Source organism: Anastrepha obliqua, chromosome 3 (genome assembly GCF_027943255.1).
Source record: "Anastrepha obliqua isolate idAnaObli1 chromosome 3, idAnaObli1_1.0, whole genome shotgun sequence".
In the NCBI taxonomy this organism is placed as follows: Eukaryota; Metazoa; Arthropoda; class Insecta; order Diptera; family Tephritidae; genus Anastrepha; species Anastrepha obliqua.
The window spans coordinates 48,945,660-48,967,571 of NC_072894.1; the positions used below are offsets into that span (position 1 = coordinate 48,945,660).

General features: G+C 36.7%; 1 protein-coding gene across 1 annotated transcript in view; it reads left to right on the forward strand.

Annotated features, from left to right (window-relative positions):
• LOC129242811 (LIM/homeobox protein Awh-like) overlaps positions 1–21,912 on the forward strand; it is an 86,475-nt gene that overhangs the window by 51,115 nt on the left and 13,448 nt on the right. Inside the window, exon 2 of the mRNA XM_054879668.1 lies at positions 18,728–18,909. Within this exon, the coding sequence (XP_054735643.1) occupies positions 18,728–18,909 (182 nt within the window). The remainder of the gene's footprint in view (positions 1–18,727; positions 18,910–21,912) is intronic.

Genomic DNA, 21,912 nt, shown 5'->3' on the forward strand with positions numbered 1-21,912 from the left:
TGAATGCAAAATACACTTTTTTGTTGTTCCTGATGGATTAACATTGCATTAAATCGAGTTATGAATGCTACGCCACTTTTTGCACTGCCATTTACAACTAATAATTTTGTTACAATGAACTTCGTCGAAATGTAGCTCTCTTTTTGCTTCGAAGTATTGACATCTGTTTCCAAAAAATCTGTGTTTATACCTACATTTTTTTTATTTACCTTAGTAGTTTTACTAATAACAAAATCTCACATAATTCGGAAGCCATTAGTACACGAAGTGGCAGATTTATGTGTTTCAGATAATTAGGATGCATTTTTTTTAATTTCAAATATTTTTCCTTTCATACCAACTCTTACCTCAACATGTCCTAAGATAATTTTAAATATTTGTACTTACTTACAGCTGTTTTAAAGAGCGACGGTATGGTTTGGAACGCCGCAGAACTGCAATGTGTTTTGTGCCAAGCTCGAACAAAAACTTTCGAACTTTCTTCTAAAACTTGGAGAACAACACGTACAGTTGATAGTCGGTATTATTAAAGAGCACATTCCTTAAGGTCAGCATATAACCATCATTGGAATAATTGAGGACCCAGTTTGTCTGCCTTGCTTAGAGGAGGTGGATAGCATTGACCAGTTTCTCTGTGAGAGTCCAATGCCTTGAGAATGTGTAATATTCTTTCTCTCAAACTGGAGGATATTTTCTATTTGCCAAGGAATCTGGAAAATTCTCACAGGTCTAGCTACCTTTATGTCTCTATTCTGTCCTGTATCTTTCTTTCGGTTACTTCTCTCTTTTTCTCCTTCGCTAGCTACCGTTTTACTTTCCAGAGCTTTAAATACAATGGGCTTCTTAGCATGTGTGTTTGAAGAGGTACCAAACCTCTCGTTGCTTCTTGGCTCGACTTTTTTTTGATTTCAAAATTTTTCAAGAACTGCTTTCCATTAATATTACTTTTTAAGGAAAACAAAACATTTGTGGAACAACATCAAGACGCACACCACAAATAGGAGGAGGAGCTCGGTCAAACACCCAAAAAGGGTGTACGCGCCAATTATATTATATGTATATAAGGAAAAACAAAGAAACTTAAAAATTTTCATAGTTTGTTAGTTAATTATCTTGAGTAACATAATCATGCTTGAGATTCGGGTAAAAAATTACTTCCATTTGCATGTGCCATATAAAATGCTTTACAATTACACGCATTTTTGTATTAATCTTTTCTGCATCTTAGAAACTTAATACCTACACAAAAAAAAACCCTGTTTATTTTTGCTTAATTTATTTTATGTTTTTATATCAAACAAACCATGTTCTCACGCTTTGTCAACTGCTAGTATTTACTGTACTCCAAAAATACCAAATACATTCACTGTCGCGTTGACAATCTGCGATTGACAATTGAAAAATCTGATTGTGTGATTTGGGTGAGACATACTTACTTGCGAACAATCGATATACATAAATGTAACTAAGGCATCTAACGTATCAGACTGGCAATCGTTTATTGAAAATGAAGTGATCGCGTCGACTGAACATCGCATGGTGCATGAATTTCAGCACTCATGATACACCACAAAGAGATTTCTTTTCACAACTGTCTCAACCAATTTGAAGTTACTGAAACTGTCTCGTATTTTAACTGCGTGACAGCGCTGAATATTGATGACGAATCGCTTTGTTATTATTGATGATCACTCAATTTGCGCAATGATATGTCGGTTGATGGTGATGCTATCAATTCCAAACGGCTAAAAGACTTATGAGCTTCCATGGTTCATGTGTTATATACCATATACACATTATATTTACATACATATGTATGTATGTATATATGTATAATCAATCCTTTATTTAAAAATAGCTTCTATATATAGATATGTAAGTACATATACATACACATACACTAATTTTTATTACTTGCTATTGAGTTTGTTTGAAATAAGAGCAAACAGCTTATGAAACTGTTGAAAATAGGCGGAACAGAAGGGAAATCGGTAGGCTCGAGAGTGCGTAACAAAGCAGCGACACTAATTCCGTTTTTATTTTTCAGTGAAATTTCTATTGGTCATGGGCGCTTTTATGGTGGGACTACTGAATGAAAAAAGTATTAAATTCTCCAGCTTCTTACTTTGAATTATTACGTGCTTTAGGGATATAACAATGAACGGCCAAAGAACAATGCCAATCGGTGTACATTGAGAAATAAATGACAAAATATCACAGTGTGTTTTTTTTTAAATAATATATATTTAGACTAAAGCTTAAAAAATTTGTCTGGCAGTGATCCGTGGTCGTGAGTTTAATTTCGAAGTACTGGAGATCGAAAGTGTACTTCACTAAGTTCTATGGCTCATGAGGTGCAGTTGTGCATTTAATAGTTTTGTACTTCATACAGACTGGCACAGGGTATGTCTATTATATATCTTATATATAAAATTCTCGTGTCACGGTGTTCGAACTTGAACTCCTCCGAAACGGCTCGACCGATTTTTGTGATCCTTAGCGTGATTGTCGGCCAGGGTGGAGAATCGGCCAACATCTATTTTTCATCCCCCTAAATGTTAAGGGTAGTCCACCCCTATGTGGGCCCGGGTAACCTTCGGATGTGTATGTACAATATGGGTATCAAATGGAAGCTGTTGGTGAATGCTTTAGTTCAGAGTATTTTTCATGCCGCTCCGTGACTAGGGTCTCGAGATAGAGACCAAAACATGGAGCCTAGAATGTGTTTGTACAATATGGATATCAAACTGAAGCTGTTGGTGAATGCTTTAGTTCAGAGTATTTTTCATGCCGCTCCGTGACTAGGGTCCCGAGATTGAGAGCAACACGTGGACCCTAGAATGTGTTTGTACAATATGGATATCAATTGAAAGCTGTTGGTGAATGCTTTAGTACAGAGTATTTCTCATGCCGCTTCGTGACTGGGGTCTCGAGATATAGGTCAAAACGTGGGCCCGGGTAACCTTCGGATGTGTATATACAATATGGGTATCAAATGGAAGCTGTTGGTGAATGCTTTAGTTCAGAGTATTTTTCATGCCGCTCCGTGACTAGGGTCTCGGGATAGAGAGCAACACGTGGACCCTAGAATGTGTTTGTACAATATGGATATCAATTGAAAGCTGTTGGTGAATGCTTTAGTACAGAGTATTTTTCATGCCGCCCCGTGACTAGGGTCTCGGGATAAAGGTCAAAACGTGGGCCCGGGTAACCTTCGGATGTGTATGTACAATATAGGTATCAAATGAAAGCTGTGTGTGAATGCTTTAGTTCAGAGTATTTTTCGTGCCGCTCCGTAACTAGGGTCTCCAGATAGAGACCAAAACGTGGACCCTAGAATGTGTTTGTACAATATGGATATCAAATGGAAGCTGTTGGTGAATGCTTTAGTTCAGAGTATTTTTCGTGCCGCTCCGTGACTAGGGTCTCCAGATAGAGACCAAAACGTGGACCCCAGAATGTGTTTGTACAATATGGATATCAAATTGAAGCTGTTGGTGAATGCTTTAGTACAGAGTATTTTTCATGCCGCCCCGTGACTAGGGCCTCGAGATATAGGTCAAAACGTGGGCCCGGGTAACCTTCGGATGCGTATGTACAATAGGGTATCAAATGGAAGCTGTTGGTGAATGCTTTAGTTCAGAGTATTTTCAATGCCGCTCCGTGACTAAGGTCTCGAGATAGAAAGCAACACGTGGACCCTAGAATGTGTTTGTACAATATGGATATCAAATGGAAGCTGTTGGTGAATGCTTTAGTTCAGAGTATTTTTCGTGCAGCTCCGTGACTAGGGTCTCCAGATAGAGACCAAAACGTGGACCCTAGAATGTGTTTGTACAATATGGATATCAAATGGAAGCTGTTGGTGAATGCTTTAGTTCAGAGTATTTTTCGTGCCGCTCCGTGACTAGGGTCTCCAGATAGAGACCAAAACGTGGACCCCAGAATGTGTTTGTACAATATGGATAGCAAATTGAAGCTGTTGGTGAATGCTTTAGTACAGAGTATTTTTCATGCCGCCCCGTGACTAGGGTCTCGAGATATAGGTCAAAACGTGGGCCCGGGTAACCTTCGGATGTGTATGTACAATATAGGTATCAAATGGAAGCTGTTAGTGAATGCTTTAGTTCAGAGTATTTTTCGTGCCGCTCCGTGACTGGGGTCTCGAGATAGAGACAAAAACGTGGTATGAATAAAGAAATAAATAATGTGAGAATAAAGACATACATAATATGAAAACCATATCTTTTCTGTTCTAAACCATATCTATTCTATTTAAGTGTGCCCAGCGAAGCGGGCCGGGTTTGCTAGTATATATATATAATTGGCGCGTACACCCTTTCTGGGTGTTTGGCCGAGCTCCGACTCCGAACGCAGATATTTTTTATGAGGAGCTTTTTCCTGGCAGAAATACACTCGGAGGTTTGCCATTGCCTGCCGAGGGGCGACCGCTATTAGAAAAATCTTTTTCTTAAAATTGGTGTTTCACCGAAATTCGAACCGACGTTCTCTCTGTGAATTCCGAATGGTAGTCACGCACCAACCCATTCGGCTACGGCGGCCGCCCTTTTGGGCTCTTGGATTAGTTTGCATAGATGGTGCAGTTTATTTTAAATAGAGCCTATTCCCGTTATATAAGAAATTAAGTACATACTTTTGGAGAAGAGAATGAACACTCTCCATCCACAACCCCATAAAATATTTTAACATAACAGATCTTGACCGTGTCCATTCAGTGTACTTGTAGCAGGTTTTTAAGATTCAATGGAGTTGAACTTAATTCTATTTTTAATTAGTCTAAGGAGTGTAAATGGATCTGTGTTTGAAGAGAGACTTGGCAAGATAGTGCCGCGAGACGAGCGGCTCGCCAAATTCTAAATAAATTTATGATTATTTGTTCGACTTAACCGAACGACGATGCGACGAAAGACTACTTCTCTGAGCTATGCCCCTGTCACGCTATCAAAATCTTGGAACGCCAAAGTGGGCCAAGAAGGAATATTTGGTTTTAGAGTTGCAAAGTTATCTCCTAATACAAAACTTCTGTTAACGAGCTGATGAGTAGAATATAGACATTTTAAACGCGAAAAAGGGTTCACCAAACTGCTTGGCTGTCATCTGATTGAAAATACCGAAACCAAATGGGTAATGCTGCAGTAGACGAAAGACACGTTTCCAGTGGTTTAGAGCTGAAGACCTAATATTGATTCATCAAAGTCACTCTCCTTTATGCAGGAAAAATGAGAGAAGTAAAGGACATCGAAAAGCTGCCTTCAAAATAGGAAGCCAAAACAGATTTGTCACTTTCTTCAGGACTCTGCGCTCTCTTGCAATGCTCGCGCGCTCGCCGCAACCAAAAGTTAAAAGAAGAAATAAGATATGCCAAAATACGTGAGTTTGATACGCGGAACAAAGAGAGAAGTGCCCGAAAAAAAGCTCGGTGCCCGCATGAACTCCAAGAGGTATATTTATGGACGAATGCTTGACTGCTGGTTAGAGTTAAAGGCGTTAGAAGGAATAAGTTAGATATTTACATCGCTACACTTCTGGTTTGTAATTAGCGCCAGTTAAGGCGAGAAATGTATATTTTTTAACTCGCCCAAAATCGTCAATAAAGAATACGAAACTTCTCAAGACCTCCGTAGCGGAGTAATTATGCCGGATACACCGACAACGCATGCGTGTTTTATCATAAAACATCTGTAAAAATTAGAAGTGTTAAAATTCCGCGGCAGTCAATACCAAACCTAAGAGTACATTTGGATCATGAAAAGACTAGCCATTCGGAGGCAGCTGCAATGCAATCTCAAGGTACACTCCGCATCAGTTAGTATGTATATATATGTATATACATACTTTCCCATAGTTTCTAAATGAAAGATACGGCCTCAGTGAACAAGTTATAATTTCGTTTGTTTAGAGCTAGATGTTTAATTTGACTCCAGAAACGGCCTGCTCTGTCCGCATCTGCTGCTACTTGTCGCCTCCATGTGTTGGCTGGTCTCCCGCACCTACGGCTTCCTTGGGACTCCAGTCTAGCGCTGTCCTTGCGATGTCAGCCCGTGGTTTGCGCAATGTGTGTCCGATCCATTTTCACTTGCGACGCATAATTTCTATGTGAATTGGGGTCTGCCCGGTATCCGGCCAAAGATCATCGTTGCTTATAATATCAGGCCAGAATATCCGCATTATCTTTCGTAGGCAACGGTTTAGGAAGGATTTCAATGATTGTGATATGCTTGTCGTTAAGTTTCATGTTTCACATATATACGCTATCATTAAATTTAAAAAGTAAAGAGTAAACACTTTTGTCCCTGCTCCGGTATTGACATCATCCAGCTTAATTCCATTGGAAAGCGGTTTTTTCATAATTCTATTGCGAGGATGAGGAAGCATTAAGGTTTATTTTGGCGACTAAATTTTGATAAATACAATTATATTGGGAGTCAACTTAATCGATGGTGTACCGATTACTGGAACCAAAAACAGAAGTAATTACTCTAGTAGCGATTGTCACTTGGCGCCATTAACAATTTTTCTATGAAAAAGTTTGAGAAACAGTAAACATCTATCACTCAGATTCGGCTTAAATTTGTACTGCTTTTAATTAATAGTAAAAAACCACAATAAATATCAATATTTGTGGGATAAGCTCGGCCTAAAAATGTACCACTTGTATAGGTATATGCAAAACTATGATTATCATCGATATGAAACAAGTGCTACATAAGTATGTATTCACCTTTTTGTGCTCTTCTATATTTCATTTTATTTATGCTTCCCCCATTATGTATCTACATTATTTTTAGTGTGTTATTTCAAACTTTATTAGACAATGAAACCGTGGATTTATATAATTCTAGTATGTAAATATGTATTTTTTATGCGTTTATTGCTTTCTTAGGAATGTTTTTTTATTGTTTCTATTTATTGTTATTCTTTTTTAATCGTATTCATTGCTTTTTCCCCAATTTTTCAACAACATTTATAACATTTCATTTTATTACATACACAATAAGGTTGTGAAGAGTTTTTTTATTGATTTCTTTGTACCAAGAAAATCTTTTATGACTTGTCAATTTTATGGAGACTTCGGTATATTTACCTTATTAGTTTTACCTAAGCAAATTCAATTTTATTGAAGTGCGAGAAAGTAAATTTATGCACACCTATCAGAATAGCGATTAAAATATGAGAGGAGGGTAGCTTGCAAGGTGCAAAATTTATATATTCACAGATATTTATACATGTTATTGACTGCGTGGTACTCTTTGGATTTGCTTTAGAATTTTTTTGTTTTTAAATTTTTCCCATAGATACCGACATATACATACATACATTCGAGCGTCAGAAGGTCAAGGCCGATGTATAAAATTTATTTCGGCTATAAAATATAAAAAAATGTTGCTGTATAATTTGAAGCAACATGCGAATAAATACTTGTTCGAGATGACTAATAAAAAATTTTATGTTTAGCAATGTCGTATTGATGCTTTCCTTGAAATGCATATGTAACACTTCTATGTTATGTATAAAGTTTTATATTTGTACGAAGTACGAGTACAAGGAATTTCAAAAAATATTTTCTTAGTTTTTTTTTTTTTTAATTTTCGGGCAAGTCTTGGACAAATGAGTGTAAGAACGAAATGTCATCTCATTAGAGCGTAAACACCAGAAGCCCTAGAATACAAAACAATTTATTCTTGCCCAAAATAAAACGTCAAACTCTTGTTGTTTGACGTTGTTCTTAATTCCCCTTCTTCTTACACAGATCTTTTGACAGTTTTCACAAACTCGCCCGGAACTTTTTCCATGCCATTTCGGGCTAGTGATTTAGTGATTTCGACGCTCAAAGCACGACAAATCTAACAAGTTTTGTACATTTTTTAATTTGAATTCCATTTTTGCGAAAACTAACTTTCTACGAGGTTAAATTAGGTTAGCCTGGTTGGCAATAAGCCACGCATAGATCTTTTGGTCCCTAGCGATACCAGATGGAGACCGACCTCTATGAATACCTAAAGTATACATCATGTAGGATGTCAGCGCTTTTGGCGAATCTAATCTTGATATGAATTTCCTATAAATATAGGGTGGGCCATGTAAAATTTGAATCGGCTATAAAAAAAAACGAATTAATATTTTTTCCAACTTTTTTTTTTATTTTGAAGATTGAACATTGTCATTTATGAATGAAAAATAATATCGTTCAAATGACTGCCACGACTGGCTTTACAGTAGGCCATTCGATCAACCCAATTTTTAAGCACTTCGATTTCGTGTTTTAAAGCATCAATCGTCTCTGGATGGTTCGCATAGCATTTGTTCTTAACGGCTCCCCACAAAACATAGTCCAACGGGCTTAAATCACAGCTCCAAGGCGGCCAATTGATATCGGAATTTCGGCTGATTATTCGGTTTTCAAAAACGGTAGCCAGAATTTCGAGTGTAACTTTGGCAGTGTGACAAGTTGCACCGTCCTGTTGAAACCAAATGTCGTCCATGTGATCCTCTTTAATGTTTGGAAACAACTCGTTGAGCATGTCACGGTAACGCTCGCCATTTACTGTAACCGCGGCTCCTCGCTCATTTTCGAAAAAAGAAATGGCCCGATGATGCCGTCAGACCAAAAACCGCACCAAACAGTGACTCGTTGTGGATGCATTTTCTTCTCTACAGTAACGTGTGGATTTTCTGAGCCCCAGATCCGACAATTTTGCTTATTGACGTAGCCACCGATGTGAAAATCAGAAAAGAAGAAGAAGACTCACCACTTTGGAAATAGGTTTTCAATATTTCCCAACTTTGTTCAAGCGCACAGCGTCACATTTCGTAAATGTCAAACCTTTAAGTAAATTATGATCACATTCGACATGTCATTCGTGTTACCATTCTCAAAAGAATAGGTGATTCAAAAAGCAAACGCTATATGTCTCACCCTGTACTTATATGTATGTAATTGGCGCTTATACCCTTTTCGGGTGTTTGGCTGAGCTCATCTTCCTAATTGTGGCATGCGTCTTGATGTTGTTTCACAAGTGGAGGGATCTACACTATACCGACAGTTGATCTGTCTACATCCAACTCGTTAGACATATCATTAAGGGTTCGATATGCCTCTTCATTCAATAATTGTTGTAGTTGAGTATTTTCGAACTTTTTCGGTGCCCATTCGCGATATTCATCACTCATGTCGAAGCGCCACTTTGGAACCGTTGAAACCACTTTATATGCGACACGTTTCAGCGGCACTTTTCTTTAAAAGGTAATAATGAAGCATAACTTCCTGAAAATGCTGTTTTTTCCGGACGAACGTAGACATTTTTGACGTCAGATAAAAACGGATCTTTACGCTTCAAACGAATGTCAACTACTGCGGTCAAGACCTTACATATAAACCTTCAAAACACCAGTATATTACTAGAGCGAACATAAAAATAGTATCAGCAGCGACACCTCTTTTACGAGGGCGCAAACTTATTCCCATACCCAATAAATAAAAAACGAATATTCAAAGCGTTGCCTGGGAATAGATCGAGAACTAATATCTTACCCAAATGAGTTAGTTCTGCGTTAGTTCCGAACTAATCTCATTTGCTACAGAGTGGTTTTAAAACATATAAAAATATATAAACACCGTCAGTTGGTACTAATGTAAAGTAAGAGCAGCAGAAAAATCCCCTTTACACCTTTTATATGTTCAATATCAAAATCTTCAAATAGGTATTTCAATACTACAGAAGCACAAACTTATCCAAAAATAAAGAGTGGGCCAATGATTTATATCTGAACTACATATTGTTTTTAATGTGTTAGTTAAAATACACAGGAAATAAAACTGCGGCCGCCGTAGCCGAATTGGTTGGACGGGTTGGTGCGTGATTACCATTCGGAAGTGCACGGAACAAAAAAACAAAAGTTTCTAATATTTTCTAATGCTCAATCACCTTATGGAACTGTAAGGAAATTACGTTCTAAATTCGGTAGAAGAGAATCACCTCAGTGCAATTTGTGCATCGATTTGTGGCACGTCAGCGTGGAAGGATTCCTATTAAATACTGGATATCTGTGGGCTATTTGGTGTGGAATGGACTTCCACAACATTTGATTTCAGCAAAATGATGCACAGTGCCACACAGGCAATGAAACAATAGCACTTTTACGTGGCCAATTTGAGCATCGCCTCAAAAATGTGCTAAAAAATTGAGTTTGTCGTATCGGCTACTGCAACGCCAATTGCATGAAATACTGTTTCATAACTAAGATAATTAAAAACCCATATTTATAAAAAATCCTTCGTTTCTTACTTAAAGCTATTTCAAACGTTAGATGGCTCACCCTGTTTACTCGTATATATGTAATTATGAACCGTGAGTTAATACGTTTATATCTATGAGTATATTCGCTAGCTACTTCAGAGGCACAGGGTGGCTGAGACAGCGACAAGCAAATACGTATGTGTGCATAAGTAGAACCAGTTCAATACAGTACAAACACGAGAGAGGAAAGCTTAATACTAAGATACTCGAAAATTTACGCCTAAGTAGCAAACAATTTTAGTTACTTAGTTCTCGTATTTGTTGTTAAACCGACAAATTTTTACTGTTTACCATCGAACGTGAATAAATACTAATGTAAACAATGGTAAGCGGCAAAGATCAAAAATGTCGTCTTTTTTCAAAACTGCGACGATGATGTCGGCAATAGCAACGACAAATACGACTTACTTAATAGATACTACTTGCGGCTTTGAAAAAAGTTGATTACAAAAAACAAAAAAAATGTGTTAAATATGTATGAAATGGCTCCGTAGCGCAACGAATCCAAATATGCTGGATTAGAGTGAGTTGAAGGAAATGAAGCGGGGAAGTTGATGATAATGTCAGACAAAACATGAGATGACTTTTAAGACCGCAGCTGAATAGTTGGGCGTTAGAAGTGTAGTGAAAACAATTTACCTAACTGGGATGCAACGTTTTTCCCGATTTTACCTTTTGCAAAGGGATGAAGATAAACTCATTTCATATATATGTAGATACATACGTGTATGTATACTGTTTTTTTTTGCACAAATCATTTTTGACAGCCACAATACGGTGAAGGTCCTTGACAAATACATAAGATATTTAGCATCACAATACAGGAATATATGGATAATTTTTACTTTCATGCCAAATGTATGTATCTATGCATACATATGTATGTAGGTATACGCATACGAAAAAGTCAGGGGTTCAAACTCACCGCAACCAGCGACCACAGCAAATCGTTCATGTTTACACGCAGGATAATAAAGTACAAAAAAAGACCAACAACAACACAGTAGCAATTTACGAATTGTCATATACAAAATGGTTTTTCAATTAGTACTACGAACACACTAAAGTGCCTCATTGTTAGACGCCATCAGTGCGCATACGCATGGCAGCCATACAAATAAACTAAAGAAACAGGCAAAAGTTCTCACATACATACAAACATATATTCATAAATATCCCCGTATACGCAAACAGGCCACATTCTGGCAAATGGCGATGCAGACAATGCCGTTGGCAATGCAAAAGTCATGCTTCTATGCCCACAAAACATGTCAAAATTATTTATTACATCAAACCCAAACCATTTGAGGCGACCCTTCAAAAACGAAATAAAACAAACGAAAGAAAAAACAAAAGCAATAAAAATCCTACAATTCCAACAGCCTTGCTGGCGCTTTAATGTCTCATAGAATAAAGCAGGGGAAGCAGGAAGAGCGGAAGGAAGCAAGTCAACACAACTGTGGCTACAGTGACAGCAGTAACGTGACAGTGACAACGACAACGAGTTGCTTGTGGGCAGCAATGCATGTGTGCGTGTGATAAAATAGTATACATAAGTACCCTGCAGGAAAAACAATTAATATAACAGTGGTGTATCAGGTATTTATTTATCAGTAACAACTAATTGCAATTCTCACTCTATTCCCTGTAAATAAACTGACTTATTTATCATGGCGATATCATACCTACCGTTTTGCGCCGATTCCGAGCGATGGAAATTTTTTTATGAGGAGCTTTTCCGTGGCAGAAATATAGTTGGAGGTTGGCCACTGCTTGCTGAGGGGCGACCGCTATAAGAAAAAACTTTTTCTTCATTTTGATGTTTCACGGAGATTCGATCCTACGTACTCCGAATTCCTAATGGCAGTCACGCAGCAACCCATTAGGCTACGGCGGCCGTATGGATTAACATTTTGAAAAAATCACCTTCAAATATATTTAATTTTTTTTATTATTTGAATTGTTTTTATTTGACACCTTAAAAATATATTATATTATATTTATTTTCAACTGCTTTGAAGTAAAATCCAATATAGGGCGAGCAAGTGTACATATTGCAGAGTGGGTAAGATTTATTAAGTCATTTTTGAGTTAGGCGCGTTTATTCAAAAGTGGAGTATTTGTCAAAAAGTGCGTCATATTTTTTTTTTTGGATTCATCATTTGTACCAAATTTGTGTAATTTTGAATCACCATTACGATTTAGGTGGGTGTGCAGTGAGATCGGCGCAGCTTATTAAAAAATGCCATCAAACAAAAAATAGCAATGAAAAGACAAAGATCATAAAGAAAATATACGATAAGTTCACCGGCACTCGTGAGCATGGAGAGCATCAACTCGTATAGCAGTTCTGTACACAAGTCCACACGCGAATCGGATTCTCATGCACGTTCCCGTAATCCAGCTTGTCCTCGCTATCCTCATCGTTTTTTTACTGTCAATTGTCGAGGTGTGTTCGCCACAGTCATTTTGATGTTCGTTCAATTCTTGTTGCTTCCCTTAATTTTATTTTATTGTTGTCTATGATGTTTTAAAATTTTACCTTTTCACTCTAATATCTTACTCTAGTGCATAAGTTTCTCGCATCGAAGCGTCCAATACCACTCTCAGTTGCTTCAGGAATGGGTGAACGTGAAGAACGCGCAGTGGTCATTTTTGTAATTTTCATATTTGGCTACTAAAAAATCGTTCAACACTTTTTAATGGGAATTGCTTTTTCGTGATTTTAATTAAAAAGTATCTCAATTCAATTTAACGCATTCTTTTTGTATAGAAGGTGATTGAAGTTCAAAAAATAAATAATCAAATATCACTTTCAATGGAAATCTACAGATGTCGTAAGAAAAGTCTAACAGACTTGTTAAAAATTTACCTGCGAATTTGAAAAAAGAACTTTCGGAAAAAACCGTAAGCACGTTAACTACACTCACGCATTTTCTTTAAATGAAATGTCAATATTAGAAGTTATTGTATCTTATAATTACATTATAATTGCATTAATACTTCATTTATTTGAAAACAAACTCGCATATTTACAAAAGCAAAGTTACAAACAAATAATTTATAAAAAATCGTGCACTCAATTTGCGCTGTGTTGCCAAATGTGGAAATGATGGGTGTTTAATATTTAGATCACAATCCATTATTTTGGATTACACTTTGTAGAGGTCTTGACAGACTCGCCACTAAGCGTTTCAATAGTTCACGGGGAAAATTATTCCATTCATACGCGCGAGACCGGAGCTCCTTATTCGCTTATTAGAAGATGATGTAACATATTTTACCAATTGTCATTTGATATGGGCCACAAATTCCAGAATGGATTTAGATCCAGAGTTTGCAGTGGCACCTCCAACAACTGAATTTTTTGTTCTGCCAACAATTTTTTCACAATTTTGGCAGAGTGCTTCAGATCGTTCGTTGTCTTATTGGAACACAACCTTCTCTTCTGGATAAGCACTCATATCAACAAAGGCCGGTAAATTTCAAAATATGTAGATAAAACCCATTCCTTATAATTCGATTTATTTTCGCAAAAGGTCATACGTTCCACCAAGGGAAGCAGCCCTTTGCTTAGCGAGGTATTGTTGCACTCGTTGGTGAGGTCGACGCCAGCAATATTGCTTGCCCCGGTCGTCCACATATATTCTACAATAGCATAAAATTAGTTTGGAGAAAAGGAATTCAAGTTAGCGTTTCATACTAAAAAAAGTATTATGTTGTTTTTTGGGTATTCCATTCCCTTGCGAGTTACAGGGTATTAACCCTGAAAGTCTACAAATAGAAAATTCGACACGTTTTACAGTTTTTAATTAGAATTTTTGAAAAATTGGATTTATTTTTTGCATTTTCTTAAAGTATAATATCTTAAAAATATTGTGTTAAAATTTGAAGTGAGTCCGACAAATACTTTTTAAGTTATTCAACAATTTTTTCGGGTCTCTGACTACCCCTAACCCCTGAGGAGGAAAATGCAAGCTAAAATTGTGAATGACGTTTATGATTCCCATTCTATAACAGCTAATTACGTGCAATTTTGGTTTCGTCGATTCCGTTCAAACGTTTTTGGTATTAAAGAAAATGTCGAAAATCGAAAAGCAATAATCGAAAAATTTACGCAAAAATAATCAATTTCTTTTTCCATAAGCTAATATCTTCTGTTTTAGACAGCGTTCTGGTTCCTTAAGTAATATTTAAATTAATTTGTTTGCCATATTTCGCAAGGAATGTTCACTTTTAGTTACTTCTAGGATGTTTTACTTATATTTGTTTTGCAAACAATCTTTGGCTCACGCTCAACTTTTATTAATTTTCACAATCATTTCATTCTTTGAAAGAAATATGAACTTGCATAAAACTTGCATTGCCAGGTTTCTTGTGAAAACCAGCGTCGGTTACTCATGTTTGTAATTTTTTAAATACGTATTTTGTTTTTTTGTAAATACGAGAGTTTGATTTATATTCAGTAGAGTGCTCCCACAAAATATTATTACAAAGTTAGTTACTTATTTGTTTTTCTTTGCAAGGTCATAATTTATTGAAATAGAATTAAAATCTTCAGCCAGATAAGTTGTTATTTATAGGTTCCTACGCAGAACTTATATTAGAGTCCACTAAATCGGCTAAATAAAAAATAATAAAAATATAACAAAATATTTAAACCCGATTTAGCTACAACACACACAAGGACACACAAGTAAGGAAGTACTAAATTCAGCCCGGGCCGAACTTTATATGCCTACACACATTTTAGTAAAATTTGATTTAGCTGCCTGTTAATTTTTGGAATTAAAGAAACTCATAGACAGTGAGAGTCATATGTAGCTTGGAACAACAGAGATACAGACGAAAATTTAGTCTTAACATATAAAAAGTGAGCGAGGTTTTTATCTCATCTCAATAATACTTATATCGGGTCTAAAAGGTCGGGAAGGAATATATGTAACTTACTACGGTTGAGTGAGTTTTATTAAGTCGTTATCAAGTGGCACCACTTATTTTCCATAAAATTTCTTTCATCGCATTTCTGTTTTTAGGTTTATCAAATTTATGAAATTTTGAGTAATTGGTGGGCGCGTTTATGGACCATTTGCACCAAACTATTTACCAAAGAGTTCAACAATATTACCAGCGCCATAGTACGTCAAAAATTCGAAAGATCTTCCAATACCCATGGTAAATGACGAATACTAAATTAGCAGCGAAAAATATTTCTCAAAATTGAAGACCCACCCGAATACTCTTGTCTAGAACAGAGAGATCGCACCGCGTTAAATGAGAATAAGTGAAAAACAGAGAGTTCATTCAACGGGCTAACAAACAATTAAATTAGATTAATATTTAGAAACTGAATGCTAGACTTAAGTTTACTCATAAGTGATTAAGTAAATAAAAACATATATTTAAAAAAAGAGGCACTACTTATACATATGTTATATGTACCGAGTGTCATTGAAATATATTAATTTTTGCTCGAGTTGTCGTGCGCACGGGCGGACAGGCGTGGTTAAATCGACTCTTCTCATCATTCTAAGCCTTTAGGTATATAAGTATGTACACACAAATGTACAATATATGGCTATATCAACCTCGATTTCTTATGCGGCCGCCGTAGCCGAATGGGTTGGTGCGTGACTACCATTCGCAATTCACAGAGAGAACGTCGGTTCGAATCTCGGTGAAACACCAAAATTAAGAAAGAAAAAAAAAACATTTTTCTAATAGCGGTCGCCCCTCGGCCATGTCAAACCTCCGAGTGTATTTCTGCCATGAAAAAGCTCCTCATAAAAATATTTGCCGTTCGGAGTCGGCTTAAAACTGTAGGTCCCTCCATTTGTGGAACAACATCAAGACGCACGCCCTAAATAGGAGGAGGAGCTCGGCCAAACACCCAAAAAGGGTGTACGTGCCAATTATATATACATATATTTTTTCTTTGTGTTTTTGGTCGACCTCCTCAAGTGCGCACGGGTACTAAAGCGGCGCACATAAACAAATCCAAAACACATACAAATTTGAATATTTCGACCAAAATCTGGAGATTAAAGTATAAAATATTACTTTGTATATATCATATACTCTAAAACGAACGTAGCAGCCGCACCAAAAGTCAACAACTTTTTCAATATAATTTACATAAAAAAAAATTTTATTTATGTTTTAATTCGAATTTAATGAAATTTGTGAAGCTACCAGCGCATTGCAAAAGTGTTGATTTATAAAATATGTGTATTTGCGGATGCTTCGTTTTTCTTTTTTTTTTTTCTTTATAGCACAGAGCGGGTAATTAAAACGTTAAGATTAAATATTTAGTTGTATATACATATGTGAACATCTAGTTTTTTACGACCTTTAAAGTTTTTTTTTTATTATATTCGAAGCCAGTTCGCCTATGTTTGGAAAAACTATGATCGACATTGTCATTCAGTAAAATTGTTTGTCGTAAAAATCCAGGAGGGCAATAGCAAACCTCCGAGTGCATTTTTGCCATGACAAAGTTCCACATAAAAATACCATTTGCCGTTCCGAGTCGGCTTAAAAGAAATAGGTCCCTCCTTTTGTGGAACAACGGCAAAACGCACGTCACAAATAGAAGGAAAAGCTCGGCCAAACATAAAAAAAAGAACGTTAGCGCCAATTATTTATATATGTATGTAGAAATCTCACTAATTTGTAACAGATTTAGTTGAACTTCGTGCGTTTTCCATTTTTGTTCATCTACTTACTTACCCAGGAGCCAAAAACACAGCAACGTTATTATAATTATAATTTATATACGCCACTTTATACTCTTACACGTACAAGTACATATCTATATATGTATGTAGGCGAATCTACAAACATGTATGCCCAAATGTCAGAATGTACATATATTTAGAATAAGATTAGCATTTTATTAAATATCATTTGGCAGCCGAGTTTGTGCAAGATTTAGCCGGTTCATAAATATGTATTCATAACGCTCTAAAGCGCCAGCGACTAACTCAACTATTTCACATGAGAGCGCATACAATAACAACAATTACTATCTAACTGATTAACCAAGTAGGCACCTCTACCATGCCACAAAACCGCTCAACACCATCGGTGTCGGCTTCTAAGAGCCAACATTCTAATAAATATGCAGAGGCTTCTTAGTTGTTCGATAGTTACCTTTGGGACTCTATTCAATTATGATACTTTTTATTGCTCTGGCTTAATACACAGAATTCATGACATAACGTTTAACATACAATTCGCGTATATCTTTGCTTCTTTTATTTTTAAGACTTTTCCCGGAATGCTTTATAAGAACTCCCATTTATTTATGCTGTAGTACGAGTACCATACATGTATGTACATATATACATACAGGGTGGCCAATATAGTGATTGTTTTTTATCATATGCTCCTGGAACTCCTGACAGAAAGTCAATATTAAATGAATCGCTTTTCACTTGAACAACGTTGGGAAATATTCGTATTGAATTTCCAAAGTCATTGGTGTGTAGCACAAACAGCGAGTTTATTGAAAAAAACTCAATAAGTGTTCTGTGTTTCATTTAAAAACAAGATTTTAAGGTCGATGTTGACCACTTTTTATCCGGTGTTTTGCTTTGGAAGCGTAAAATTCAAAACCTTTTACTTGGCTTCTCACTATTTCACTTAATCAGAGGGCTTGTGTCTTTTCACGTTGTTGATAATTGTGGCGCTTTCTTATTATCAGGCAATAATTTCGCATTCATTATTCATAAAGATCTACATCTAAACATCTCCTTTATTTCTCCATTGCTTTTCCTTTTATTTTACCAAATCGGATTACTTTCTCATAATACGTAATATTTGTTTAGTATAACATTCATCTTTGCAAATTTTTGGAAACTTATATTGTTAAATCTTTACCGAAAATGATTTGTTGTTGGCTTGTTGGATATAAATAGCATGGTCTTCAAGCTATTTCACAAATAAAAGTCGCGAGATGTTGATTTGGTTGGTCTGGGTACCCAATAAAACCGCCATTTTTCGATATCGGCTGTGGGTTGTTCACCCAATAGTAATTGCAAATGTGCCTTGAAAGAAGAAGATGTTTTGACAATACGAACAGGGCAGCAATATACAAATAAACAAAGTTCAAATTCTATTACTAAAAGTCTGTAGTAAACAAAAAAGTTACTTTGGTGGCATGCAGAGAAGATGCTTTTATAATATCTTTCATTGAAAATCTGCCAAACCTTATAAAATTCTAGTAAGCCTGCGAAATCCCACTAGCATATCCGCCCTTGCATGCGTATTCATAATTATCCACTTGCATATACATAATTATTTACTTGTACATATATACCTTTACATATTATACATATCTTCAAATATTCTGAAGTTTTATTTTAGTACTAAATTATTTGAGTATTAATTTCTCTATTCTCTTTTAGACTGAGCTGCGTTCATGCGCGGCGTGTGGGGAGCCAATCTCGGATCGGTTTTTTCTTGAGGTTGGCGGTTGCTCATGGCATGCCACCTGCTTGCGGTGTTGCATCTGCCAGTGTCCGCTCGACAGACAACAATCGTGTTTCATTCGCGAACGGCAAGTCTATTGCAAGGCGGATTATGGCAAGTAAGTAAAATATTTTTGTGATGCATTCGTATGAGAATGTGGCATTTATAAATATTGTAATACTTTTTTTGCATTAGTTAAAATAATTAAAACTAAATGTTCGAGATTAAGGCATATAGAAAGTTCATAAAATGCTTGTATGTACTCTGCGACCGAATAGAAATAGGCTCTCCTATAAATTTTGCAGTATGCATTTAGTTTGCCGGCCGCCGTCGGTGTATGGCTTAGTGCGCGAATTCTATTCGCTGGTGCTCGGGTTCGAAACCCTGGGCATGAAATATCAAATTAAAGCAAAAGCGTTTGCTATGGCAAGCCTTTGAGTGTATTTCTGCAAAGTTCAAAGTCCTCGAAACAAAAAACCGTAAAACATCAGCACCAAATCAAAATCAAATCGAAAATCCGCAAAATTTCATTCTACTGAACTTCTTAGAAAGAATTCGTATATATTTCTTATTCATAAATATACTCGCCCTCTGGTTCGATACACCATTTTGTACCCAAGTAATCAAACTATCCGTGCTCTTGTTTGGAGTGTTGGTTAGGGTGGTGCTTATAGGGGACTGAAAGACGTCAATTCACCCATGACGGTCCCTTTTTATCCCCAAATGCAGTTTGCATACTGATAATTTTTTTTTTTTTGTGTTTTTGTATTTTGTTTTGTGTCAAGACAAACTAGCAAGTACAGCACTCAAACTAGGGGTTCCTTTCTCGTTTTCTTTAAATCTGCCCGACCTCCGAAAAAATCTCAATAGATCTTGTGGTGCCAAGGTGGTCGCTACTTAACCCATCAGCGCAAAAGACCTTAAGCGTGATTCGAGCGAAAGCCGGGCAAACACACAGAACGTGGTCCGCCGTCTCTTCCTCCGCTCCACTTGTTGGGCAGAGTCTCAGATGCCTAACTTTCCCTTGTGCTTCACCCATAGAAATTGGCTCATCATCAGTTCAACCAGGAGCCTTCAGTTCCTTCTGCTTAATGACAGTAAGATCAGCGACAGTCGGTCGGACAAAACAGATAGAATCAGTTTTGTCCATCTGTAGCCTCTCTCAGCCGGCCAAACTCGTTTGTGGGCTGAAGTAACCCAGCATTCCACGTACCTATACACCAGAGCCAGAACCGTGCTTGCTTCTGGGGCCACCCGTGAAAATGTGAAAACAGTGTTTGGCAGGCTCATTTTCTGATTTGGACCACAATTGAGTCTCTGGTAACACCACACTGTATCTCTTTTCGAGTATGACTCTTGAATGGCATGGAGTCAAGGGGATGGAGAGGATCGTTAGATCGAAGTCCAATGTCGTTGTTCAATGGGGGACGGCCCATTAAGATTCCCATTGTGTTTCAGCCTGCAGATGGTCTTCAAGGTCTCTCCTTGGATGAAAACAACAAGTGGTGGTAGACTAACTAGAGCATCTAATGTCGGGCCTGAAGTAGTCGGAGAGATGGTCATAGTGCGTGGTAGTCTCTATAAGGTCCTCCTGACTTCCACGAGAGAGAGTCTACTCACCCAGACCACTGATGAATAGGTGATAATAGGTCTTATCGTAGCTATGTAGATCCATAGGATCTTGCAAGGAGAAAAGCTCCACGTTTTCCAAAGATACCTTTTCACTTTCACAAGGCTACACTTCCACTGCTTTAAATGTCTTTATTTCAACGTGTGACTTCAAAAGAAGTTTACTATCGAGGATTACTCCATGATAATTGTTGTTTTGGATAGCTGGATTGTGACTCCTTTTAGCTTAGGTTCTGGCACATATTACTCTTTGTCCAAGATAGTTTGGTATTTCTAGTTTTCGGTTCAGTTTTTATTATGTTAAGACTAAACTTCCTTTCGTTCCTCTGATGTTATAAGCAATAACACTCATTGTCTACCAAAATGTGTGCGGAAATATAAAGTTCGGTCCGGACCAAATTTAGACTTCCATACTTTTTTTTGTAAAGAGCGTATATTTGGAATATCTGTAATAAAATATTTACAATATCTACGCTTAATTAAATTGTTTGCTGCAAGCACTTGTTTACTTAAAACTTTCCATGCAGATATTCGAATAGTTAACAGCTTGCGTAATTGTAGCTTTTCACACACACATATCTACACGCGTACATACAGAAGTATGCAGTAAGCATAATTTGTGAAGAAAAGCCATCAACAGTAACAAAACTGATACATTGTCTGAAATTGCTTGATGCATTTGTATTTATGTCACCGTAAAAAGCTATGTAAGTATATACTCAGCTGTCGGATAAATATTTTCCCACACTCCCTAATATACAATTGAAGCAAGACATTCGATAGGAAATTATTTTCTAAACTTTTTTCAATGTAACACAGCTTGAGGCATTTGATTCAACATTTTAAGCTTAAAAGTAAATAAAAACGCGAAAGTATAAAATAATAAACAAGTACACAAAAAAATAAAGCCGATCAATATGCACGATATGTGTGTATGTACGTGTATGATACATAAATACACGTAGAGAAAAAACAAAAAATAAATGCAATGTTAGAAATGTCCATAAAGTAGATTTTCGCTTCGATTTGCCTCCACTTGTTTATCTGCATTTTTTCTTTTTGTGTTATTTAAGAGTGTTTACTTAACTTTATTTTTCATGTTTTTTCACACACTATCTATCTACTGTCACTTTGAATTTTCAATTCCATTGAGTGGCATGAGTTGGTACAATCCAGTCGCGGAAGGTGTCCCCAAAGTCAGCAGTGCCTCTGTTGTTGCGTTTACAGCAGCAATGTCCCCATGGGCCAGTTGGTTACGGTTGAGCCACGCCAGTCGCATGCATACATACCTATGTATGTATATAATATATGGTATGCACATACGTAGATGACTAGCAAAGGTGACTGAAGCAAAGGGCCGAAGCAGCATTCAAAGCCTTCGCATCGCTATATTTGTTGTTATTGTTTGAAAACGAAGTAATGAAAATGACTGATGCTGTTGTAAAAATATTTATTTTTCAAGTTAAGAATTTTAAGTTGACTGTTGTTATCG